This window comes from Kryptolebias marmoratus, linkage group LG7, assembly GCF_001649575.2.
Source record: "Kryptolebias marmoratus isolate JLee-2015 linkage group LG7, ASM164957v2, whole genome shotgun sequence".
Lineage (NCBI taxonomy): Eukaryota > Metazoa > Chordata > Actinopteri > Cyprinodontiformes > Rivulidae > Kryptolebias > Kryptolebias marmoratus.
Window position 1 is genome coordinate 23,752,851 of NC_051436.1, and position 11,817 is coordinate 23,764,667.

Consider the following 11,817-nt stretch of genomic DNA (forward strand, 5'->3'; position numbering starts at 1 on the left):
GCTATGACATTTTGCATAATTTAGTAGTCGTAATATAACTCATGTGCTCATTTTAATTATTTTTTTTTTTTCAGCCACTGCTAAACTGGATGATGTTTTTGCCTGTGTCTGTGTGATCACTTGTGTTTGTTTATCTGCCTGTCAGTAAAAACTGTCATGAACCACTGGATGGATTTTAATCAAATGCTTAGACAATAATGATTGGATGTGTATTTACAACAGATTAACTTTTGGAGTTAACAAAATTCAAGATGACCACCACAGTCAAGCGACCTTTGGAAACACAACAACGCCTATAACTCATTCAGTTTTACAGATACTGAGCTCAGATTTGTTGTGGTAGTAGCTGAAAGGCATTCACAGTGCATTCTTTAAGCGCTATATGTTGTATGACATCATTGCTCAGAATTGTGGCATTACCTGTTGGCTTTAAGTGTTTGTCTGTTAGCAAAATATCTAATAACCAATGGATATATTTTAACAAAAGCCTCAGAAAGTAAATAATAAATGAACATCCGCACCTGATTAACTTTCGGAGTCACCCTAAATCAAGATGGCCACCACAGCTAATAGACATAAGCCAAAACCAAAAATGGCTATAACTCAGTTTGACAGATACTGAAAATTATATTGTTTTATTTTTATTGCCCCCATATAGCCCTTTAGTGTCTTTAAAATTTTGATATAAATGATCATTTTTATGTTTAAATTCGACATTTTTCTGTCTCATTTTGTCTTTGTGGGGGAATTTAGTCTATTTTCTGTCTTAAAGGTACAAAAAACGTCCAGGTAGACATTTAAAAACGTGAATTCATAAATTACGAGCCTGGTGCAGTGACTTGAACGCAACACAGTTGTGAGATCAGCTGATTTTTTACGCTGCCATTTTGTCCGGTAAAGCAGCAGTCAGTTAGTCAGTCCATAAAGGGAAACCACTGCCGACACGTCTCACGCAGCGGCACCGGGACCGGGACTGTTGGCGAACTAAACCGAGACGGTAGTGCGGTGGCAGCCTCCGGACGGCAGCACCGACCTAATTTGAGCACCGTGAAGGGGAAACGAGCGAAACGAAGGAGCTGTCATTTTTTTCAACTCACCGGGGTCGGTTGGTGCTTTTTTCGGCACAACACCGGCTCTGCTGGCTGGGAACATTAGCTAACTGTCGCTAGCTCCTCGGCTAACACCAGTCTGTCTCTCTCTCTCGCTCGCTCTCGCTTTCTCTCTCACCGGAAGAAACTGCGCCTGACCCGGCTGTCAGTTTTACAGCGTTCACGTAGAAACTTCAAACAATGCTTTCTTCAATCCCGAGTGACTTTTTATACCCGGCAAGGGTTTTAACACACACGACAAACGAGCAGTGATAGCTTCACAACCTTAGCTAATACAAGTTTGACGTGGAGGAGGAACTCAAGCCTTTTTTTTCTTTCTTTACTTTTTTTTCTCTTTTCTTTTTTGACTTCGTAACGATAGCTCTCTGTTTCTGCGCCAAGTTTGAGGTTGGATCTGTCTCTTTGGTGATCCCAAACAAACAATTCAGGTTACAAACCAGCCAATTTAGCTATGTTTATTTGTGGCCAGAAAGTATTTTCAAGTGTTTACAGATTCCACAGTGGGACTCTTTCCTGGTTCGAGTACTGCAGCGGAAACATTAGCTAACACAGACTAGCTCTCAATTCAACTCCGTCTTCGTAGTTTATTTGCTCGATAAATACACGGACGAAACTTTTGCCAAACAATTGAACTACAAAGGAGAGGTGCAGCTGATTGTGAAATCCTGCTATTTTGTCAACAACATTATTTACTGTGGACTGAACAGGGAGGAAATAACCCATCTGCGGTGTGAGAGACGAGCTTATAGTTCCGCATAGATCGGATCATTATTGGGGTTCTTTAGGGGGACAAAATCAAAGTAATAGAAGTCATGTCGGGCCAATCTATCACGGATCGGATCACCGCGGCTCAGCACAGCATGACTGGTTCTGCCATCAGCAAGGCTGTGTGCAAAGCCACAACACATGAAGTCAGCGGACCCAAGAAGAAACACCTCGACTGTGAGTAGATGTGAAGCAGATACAGTGTTTCCTTCAGCTATGTGGAAGACGAGCTCTTTCTCTGATGCTTCTGCATGGGTTTCTTCTGTACAGACAGTCAGCTGTGTGGAAAAAGACACAAATGTGGCATTTATAGTTTCTGAAGGGACGTATCAGATGACAGCTGAAACTGAAAGTATGCAATCAGAGCTACAACTATTTGTATTAGTTTTGTAGGATGTCTGAGATTCTGTAAATCAAGGTAAATGATGTCCTGGAAAAGTTGTGAATTACAGATATGGGAGGTTTAGGACCCCACTGGGGGTCAGGAAACAGCAACTGAGGGGTCTTGAGATGAATTTTAGAAATGAAATCAAATGTTTAGATGATTCCTTAAATGACAGCATCTTTTTTGCATAACTTATGTAAGGAGCTGCATACAGCCTGGTTTAGGATGCAGTATGCGTTTTACAGGGGAAGATAATGATAAGGATAATAATAATAATGTAAGCTTTTTATAAGCTTCAGATGTTTAGTTAATTTTTTTGAGATCAACAATCAGTGTACAAGTTTAGATGTTTTTTGTAAAAGAAGTCCTGTGAGTTTTGCTGCTGTGGTAGTAATAAACCACATCTCAAACTAGTTTAATGAAATGCCTCATGCTGTAGTTTAGTAGTTTCCCAGTGAAGGTGCACCCATAACCTTATCTACAACCATAATAAAAACAGAAATACAGTCAGGTTTGCTTCTCTGGGCACAGTCTTGAAGCGAAAACATTATTACAACTCTTTTACATAACATTTTGACTTTAAACGTCAAAATCTTCTTTTTTTTCTTGTTTAAAAAATGGATAAAAAATATTATGTTACGTACTTAGGCAGTTTGTGTTGTCCTTCTCAGCTGTTATTTTTTTTACATTGTTTGTATACTTCTGCAACCTATAGTTGGATGGCCAAAATGATCTTTCTTTTTGACATGCTCTTAAAGTTACAGCATTTTGACATTTTTAAAAATTAGAAATTTAGAACATCAGAAATACATTTTCCTGGCATTTTCAGTTGGAACGAGGCTGGGAGGATTTTTGAAGAGTCCAAAATAAGCAGGTTTTTTTAGGACCATTTTTGAGAATTGTTGACTTTTTGGAAGGACTGGGGAAGTTTTCAGAAAATCAAATGGAGAATTTATTTGGCCAAGTCAAGGAACTATCTCCCAAGGCAGTAAAGTAAGTAACATTGTAAAATAGACTTGAATAAAAACATATTGAGTGGAGATTTGAAATAGATAGTCTTGGCATTGTTTTTGGTTGGAGAATCCAACCATTCTTTTCTTGGATGTTCCGGCCTCTGTCATGCACTGCCTGTAAAGTGATGCGGTGTCTCGCCCCCAACATTGACCAATCAGAAGCCTCAGCAAATGAATGAGTGGTGTTACAAACATGGCTTCACTCATGGATTGACAAAAATGACCAAAAAAAAACTTGTGGAGGAAGAAAATAACCATTTATTGTAAATAAAATTACATTTTGCATCGTTATGCCGATCAGGGATAACACAGGGACACTTCTAGGCAAACGTTTACAAAATATTTTTGGTGAATCAACAAAAAGTAGCTAGCAAAAATGTGGCTAAATAAAGATTTTATATGGTGATTTTCGCCGGTACATCCCACTGGTTGTACTGGAAATGATTACGAAAACAAAGGTAATTCTTTAAAACTTATTGCCCAATGTATTGCTGATATTTACTCCTATAAGTTCATCCATTTAAAACTCGTACATCAACAAGAGTCAACACCTGAAAACAAACAAACAAAAAATTACAAGGTATATTTTTGTTTTATTTATTTTATTTTTTAAACAATGCCAATGTCCAGTTTGTTTTCCTTGAGGGGGCAAGACTTGACTTGTATTGGAACCAGTCTACAAGGACACTACTCCTGTTCTGGTTTCAACCTCCGGGTTCCTGTTGGATGTCTAAGGTTTTTAATCGTGTACTTTTTGTATGATCAAAATGGTCTGCATTATTGTAACATTCAGGTTTGTGTTAGAGCCAATTCTCTTCACAGAATGAGCTGCCCTCACTGAGTGTTTTAGGGCCATACTACAAAACAGACATTTGTAATTTGTTTTTATAATTTAAGAATATAGGAAAAAATATTATTATTATTATTATTATCCCCACTGCCTGTACTTGCACTATTGAAGCTCTAATGGCAGCAGGAATTGTCTCATAACTTGTTAAGCTGTATCCTATTGAGTATTTGCTTCACTGTTATGGTTCTGGCTCAGACAGATTTCTTGCTGTGGGTTCATGTTGTACAGACTTCAAGGCAAGTTGCAGTCAGAGATAATGGAGCGAGTGACAGAAGCAACAAAAGGCAGATCTTTGATCAGACCTGCAGCTCAGGAAGGACGGAGTGTACCTGCCTTGTTTCCACACAGAAGCAAACAGAGTTCATGCTAGAGAAATCATATTATTCCATGTGGTGGCTTTGGTTGACTTAATTTACTGGAAAAAACCTCTCCGAAAACACTTCCAGCAACGTCATCTGTGATTTGAATGAAGTCTTTTTAATTGATTCATTTATTTGTCATCCCATTGTGGGAATATTGTAGATTATAGTGTGTCGTAGCCAGGAAAACCCACTTGAACTGAAGCTGAGTCAATGCGAATTGGTTAACAGGAAATCCAGGCTGAAGAGATGCATCAAAGATAAAACTGAGTCACAAAAGCTGAGCATGTACGCTGCAGTGCTGGTGCTCGTCTCAGACATTACTGGGACCAAATGTGCTGAAGTTCTGTTTCTGGGAACTGCCTCCGTTGGCACGAGATGTTGGTCGTTTGATCGATGCTCCGGCTCAGCTGCCTTGCATCCGTCAACGCCTCCTCACTTACAAGACTCAGCTGCTGACGTGCAACAACAAAAAAAAAGTCGAGCATTGTCTCTCCATTCCTATGTGAACTTCACCAACCAATGCACCATTTCAGGCTTAATCATTGGAAGTTATTGATTTCTTCAGGAGAGCAACAACCTTGGTGCCGTGGGGAGGGAATGGTCTGTTGTTGGGCTATTTGTCATGATTTCACCGTAAATGTGCACTGCTGTCACACTGTCATCTTCATTGTGTTGTTGATATTATAGGGAAAAAAGGCAGCCAGGAGGCAGGCATATTTACAGGGTTTGTTCATCATTCAGTCGGGCACAGAGTCGATCTGTGAGTCGTTTGTAGGAATGTGTTCAATAACAGCTCACACTTTCACTGTAAAAAAAAAAAATCTGATCACAGCTCTAATAGGGAGGAATTCACAATAATGTTGAATCAATTTTTCTGTTGATTCGTGAAATGAAAACTAGAAAATATTCATCTTTTAGTGATGGAAAAATGACTCCTAATTGTTGCTTGAAAGGTTAAGGCGGTCAAAAACATTTTTGCCTTTGTGTGTTAATCTGCAGGGTAGCAAAATATTTCATGAACCAGTGGACTGATTTTAATAAAACTCTAAGAAAGTAGTCATTGTGTGTAACTCATTTACTTTTGGAGTAAACCTAATGCGTAGTTTCACACTTCCAGACACTCCCCCTCTTGCTGCCATTGCAATAGCTTCAGCAGAAGAGACATTTTTTGTCAAGCACGAGCTATTTTTTGTTTGACAATGGTTGTTTCATGTTAGGGTAAAGGATGTTCTAACCGTGCAGATAGTTCGATAGTTTTCACTACATTCTGAAAATCGGGAAACATGAAGGACCTTTAAATGGAGGAGTCGGCAAGTGTGGCTGGTGAACATCAACTGTTCAGACCACTTTTATTCAGGTAAAAGTAACATTAAAAAAACAAGTTCTGTTAGTAATGTTATTGTATAACTGTGGTAGAATCACCAGTTTAACAATATAGAACGTCTCTACTGTAGATAGGCCTGTTGCGATAAATGATAAATCAATTAATCACACGATAAATTAAAATGAGGTCGGTAATTTTCATTTATCGGCGTTATCGTTTCTTCGTGTCTCTCTCTTTCTACTGAAGACACTTTGATATTGGGAGAAAAAGCAAAATGGAACTGGTTTCAAGGTTGAAGTAACAGCAGTGGTGTGGGAACACTTCAGATTCAATCAAATGACCGAGGCAAACTGCTACAAACTCTGTTACTGTGTGCTTTTGTTTGTTTGCACTTTTTGTTTATAAAACTGGCAGTTTTGTCCGTCTTCTCTATATAAAACTAATGATTATTACTTTTTGAAGGGCAGTTTAGTTTACAGACTTAATAATCCGTACCGTTTCAAGTTTTTAGTTTTTTTTGTTTTTTAGTTTTTATTCAAGTCTTTGTTAACAGAGACTGAGAGTCCATTTTATTTTTGTTTTTGGTTTTATTTATTTTGTGTTCCAGTGTTAAGGTTTTTTTTTAAAGTAAAGTTTATTAATCTTTGAGAGGATGTACTTGCACTTATTATCATTACATTAGTTCAAAACTGTCTCCAAATGATATTATCGTTTATTGCAATAATTTCTGAGACAATAATTGTCCAGAAAAATTTGTTATCGTGACATGCCTAACTGTAGATAACTCACAACAAACAAAGCTGGTGCCATTTTAGGTCTGATAATTCATAAACACACTTTCGACAAGGTATGCCTACATATATAATATTGTTCTTACTTACCCTACCAATCACCAGAACTTTGTTATTAACATAGAGAATTCAGATATCCTTTACAAATCCTTTGAAACACTAATTTCATGAGTCTATTGCTTTCAGGCCACGTAGCTCCTTCATGGTGTCGGCACTCTTGGTCCGGCATTTCCTTTTTTTATTTTTCACCTCATACAAGTCACTCCCAACAGTAGGGATCTTTTGCATATATCATTCCCTTGCACTTTGGTCAAGAGTGAGTAAATACATTGATTTAGTTTGCTTTGGCGCTATTGTTGTCTAGTGCTTACCTACCAACATGTAGAAATATCTCTCTTCCAGCTGAGACTTGTGGGAACTATGTGTTCAAGATGGCCACCACAGCCAGTTGACTTTAGGAACCACAAAATGGCTGTAACCCTGCCCATTTTGCAGATATTGAGCTAAAATTGTGTGTGATACTGAGCATCATTCAAGCACTACACATTGTGCAAGATTTTTGCTTTGGCAATAATTGTTGCTGTCATCCAGTTTGTCTGTTAGAAACATGAACCACTGAATGAATTTTACTGCATTTTATTGTACATTGGATATACAACTGATTACCTTTTTGGAGTCACCCCAATTCAACGTGGTCAGCACAGACATGTTTGATGTGGTAGTAGCTGAAAATCTATCTTTAATACATACTCTGAGAGCTAACTAATCTTACAAGATCTCACAATAGCAGATGAGATTATTTTTAAAATTTGACCAAAATGTCTATAATGCAATAAGATCATCTTAGCGGATGATCTTAATTTAAACCTCTGGCATGAAAGACAGTGGGCAATATGCATTCCATCAAGGAATGCTTAGAAATTAGTTCACTGGAATTAAATTTAATTTGTTTTAAAATTTTGCTGTCATTTAACATAATTGGAACATTTCTCCCATAATTGACTTTAATCTTTCCTGATTCAATAACATATGCACCGTATGTCTGTCTGCCGAATGTTGCACGATCACAGCATTCCCCTGGCAGTGCAAAAGCAAACGTATAGCTCCTTATAACAGCTCCATAGTGGGACCACCAGCCCTTTTACCCTCAGAGTGCAAGTGTTTGGAATAAAACCAGCTGAAAAGCATTTAGTTACAAAACGTGGCATCTGGCAACTCAACCATCCACCCAACTAGGAAGGTACCAGTACCACTTTGCATCAACACTACTCAGTGTTTTGGGTGACAAACTTTGACTCTGAAAATGCATGTTGTGTTGGTGCCCGTTTTTGTTTCAACATGTATTTTTCATAAGTCCTTGTCCCTGTTCGCACATGTAAACAGACGGTCCTTGTTTTCTATGGCTCTTCTTTTGGCAGATATTCACTGGAAGCAGCTGTGGCTGTGTCACATCAAGCTGTGAAGGATCTCGGCAGCATATTTGTTTCTAGACCTAATAACTGAATATCCCTGGCAGGAGCCTCTGATCACTGCTAGTTTTGAGCTGTAAGGGTTCCTGGGGGAGAGCCCGCTGTTTGCTGGAGCAGCCGTAACCTTCACGCACCACTGGTGGAAATAAGTGTCTCGTTAAAGCCGTTTAGTGTTATGATTGGTACCGTCCACCTCAATTAACCTCAGTGTGTGAGTCATGTGGCAAAAATGCCTAATTCTACCCATCAGTCGAATGTCTCTTGTGTTTATGAAGATTATTGTCATAATAATCAGTAGAAGGATGTTTGGAGTATATTTGTTTGCTTGCACACCTACTTGAAGTTTACTTGTTGTCAAGGTGAGGGATATTGAGCATTTAATCCAGCTTTTGTCAGCAGGTAAGCGATTGTTACAGCTCTCATTCACACATGCTTGGGAGGCCACTTCTGTCCACTTTGACTCGGTTAACTGTTTCACCATCTTCCAACCGTTAGAGACAAGTTGTGACATTTAAACTGAAGTCTTAGTTTTCTCCCTTCACCAGCTCACTGTTGTCATGGCAGCTGCTCAGCCAATTGGCACGTGTTGAATGCATTCGGGTGGGGAAGTAGTTGGATGGCGAAATTGGCCACTCACTCAGGTGTTGTTGTTTTTACAATCTTTGTCAAAACAGTTAGTGGTGGGGTGTTTGTCAAGCATTTCTTAGATCCAGGCTCTTGTAGTGGTTCCCAGTTAATCAGGTAAAATAGCATGTTATAATCAGAGTTAAACTGGAATAATTACTTAGTTTTAATATTGGCTTAGCCAAGTGACTAGGGTCGACTTTCTTCAGCACTCTGAGAACAATTCACACCTAGAAGTCACATGAGAGGTGCTTGGCCGCCATGTGAGTGTCACTGGAGTTGCATAAATGGAGCTGTGAATGAACTAACAAGTGGCAGGTGAGTGTTGGAGAAGGGTTAGCTTGTTCCAGCTCTCATTGTTAGTTAGCTTGCTCTAATTACATGTCTTCTTTGTCTCCCATTTTTGTCAAAGGATAAAAATGGATAGCTGATATAAATGTTATGTTTCAGATCTTTATTGTTCTCGAAAAAGCAAACTTGACAAAATAGCTGGCCAAGTTGTTGTCACAGATTTCTGTAACATAAAGGAAATGTTATGATGCTGCATTTACGGGCAAAATGTTTGTTGAAATATGAAATGGTGCCACAACTTCAGGTCTCAAGATGTTTATAGCAGTTCTTTAATAAAAGAGAAAGTAATGTCCTTCTTTAGGACCCTATGTTTCTTGAATACATCAGTACATCAGCTTTATTTTTTCACGTCTTAGTTTGTGTATCATCAGCTGTCCTGATTTTCAAAGACCAGCATCTGCATTGGTATCATATAGGCAGACCTCTATATTGGAGCAAACTATACTTTATAAAAAATATGTTCACTGTCACAAAAAACTATTGCATTATCTATTATTTGATTCCAGTGTGTTAAAATTGCTGCCACTGTCATCTATTCTTTAAAAACAAAAAAGGACCAAATTCTTGAAGGTGTTTTGCCTGTTACAGTTTAATATTTGATCTGATTATTACATGGGATTCAGGATTTCCCTCTTGGTTGACAAAAAGAAACTTAGGGACACTTAATTACCATTTTCCTAATCTTTATTGCCTTTTGACGAGAGTGATAATATAAATGGGTGCAGGCAAAATTTTTCATGAGCCATTAGAGTGATCCCCATCACATACATTAACAGATTGTATAAAATCTTAGTTTGGCATGAAAAGTAGCAGGTGATATGCATTTGCTTAAAAAATTTAGGTGTGTAATTTTGTATGGAAGCACAACAATTTTTTTTTTTTTTTAAGTAATCAGAAGTGCAGATTGCATGACTACATATTTTACATATTTTGACTTTCCGACCGTCTCTAAAAGTCACAATTTGCCTCTGGATTTAGAGATGTAGGCAGGTGACAAACAGGAATGTGTTGTGGTCCTTCTGTGTTGGCTTTTTGTTCACTGTACAAGCCTTTTTTTTTTTTTAGTTTTTAGGCTCAATTACTTAATTAAGGTATCTTGTTAGGCATTAAATTTTCTCTCTTTTTGGCTCAAACAGCCAACGTTATGGTCACTTTATCCAACACACTACATCTTTACCAGCTGACTGAGCTGCTGAAGGAAATATCCTTTGATGCCATAATGTGATGGGCCATTTTCAGCCAAACCTTCAAATGCTGTTATACGGAATGACGTGACGTAGTACTACTCATCAGCATCAGCTCTGTTTGTTACTTTAGGTTACAGGAAGTTATTGAGCTAAAGTTTATTTGTGGTTCGAGTTTCAGTCTGCATCGAAACAGTGCCCACTCAAACTTTAGTTTCAGACAATGCTTCTAGGTCACCTTGGCATTTATTCAGTGTATTACACTGACCAAAAAAAATTGCTGCAGACTTAAAATGACTTAAATCTCCAAAATGTAGTTAAGACTTTTTAAACTGTTACATAACTGTCAGTTTTGTACTACAGTTATTCTGGCAAAAATGTCATTATATTCCTCCTGGAGGTGGAATTATGCTCCGTTTCTCCCAAACTGACTTTGTTCAAGGCTATCTATAATAGGTAAGATGCTAATCGTTCATAATCATTCTACAGAATCCCACTTCAGATGATCTGATCTCAGATGATATTACTTAAAGTCCCTTAGTTTGACATGGAGAGTATGGTGTAGTATTCAAGTATTCAGCACTGCTGAATGCACCTACATATAACTTGAAGTCATGATGAAAGACTTGTTGTTCATGTTTACATGGCTCGTTATACTTAAGTAAAACTTTTCATTTTCTATTCTCTTCTTCCATCACTATAACCTGCCCCAGCTGACTATAGTTGAGGTGGGGCGCACCCTGTGTGGCCATCGCACAGACGCCTAACCATGAAAACTCCTTTCACAATTTCAACAAGAATGTTTTCCATAATCCTTCATCTAGCTCCTGATAGAGTTCAGTCTGATATCCGCAATGTGAAAAACGAAAGGCATTCGTCAAAGAAAATGACAAAACCGAATCGGTGCCAAGGTTAACCACCAAGGCTGACTAATTTGTTTTAGTGTAAATTGTTAGGTTCTACTTTCTAATGTGTATATAAATGCTATAAAAGAACAAATGTCTGAAATATACTTATAGTTGATAGCCATTGCTTTATAAACCTGTTGAAAAGGAAAAAGATAAAATATCTCACAGCAGAGAGAAGTAGAGGGACACTGCAGACCAGATGTGGGAATTGCCAAAAATGCAAAAAAAAAAAAAACAGTGCGTAAATGAATTGCCGTAAGTACTAGAAAAGCTGTGCTGCCTAAAAGGAATAATCGTAAATACTAAAAATGGTTAACAGTAAAAAATAGATATTCAATTCAATTCAATTCAAAAATACTTTATTAATTCCAAAGAGAAATTAAATGTTGTTGTAGCTCATAATTCTGGTTTTGTTAAAGAGTTGATGGCCGTGGGCAGGAAGGGTCTCTTGTAGAGGTCTGTCCCGATATGTTCTCGGTCCTGGTGTCGTCAAAGAGTCCTACCAGGTAAACCTCCTGCGGAGCCATAACGACTGAGCTCTGGAAGCTCAGGTCGGTCTTGAAGTCCTGGGTGATCTCCAGGACCAGGTGCTAGAAGTGCAGCTTCTGGATGAGCAGCTCGGTGGACTTCTGGTAGTGGTGGATCTCCCTGAGAGCCACGGTCCCGGACCTGTAGAGATGAG

At 38.4% G+C, this 11,817-nt stretch overlaps 1 protein-coding gene across 6 annotated transcripts in view; it reads left to right on the top strand.

The window, feature by feature from the left end:
* Positions 1 to 879: 879 nt before the first annotated feature.
* The window catches only part of si:ch211-200p22.4 (phosphatidylinositol-binding clathrin assembly protein), a 122,694-nt gene continuing 111,756 nt past the window's right edge, over positions 880 to 11,817 (top strand). For 5 of the 6 annotated variants that reach the window (XM_037976579.1, XM_037976582.1, XM_037976578.1 and 2 more), the window contains exon 1: positions 1,922 to 2,051. In XM_037976579.1, coding sequence (XP_037832507.1) covers positions 1,922 to 2,051 — 130 coding nt within the window. Of the gene's footprint in view, positions 2,052 to 11,817 lie in introns of all 6 variants that reach the window. The other variant, XM_037976577.1, reaches the window with a different exon arrangement.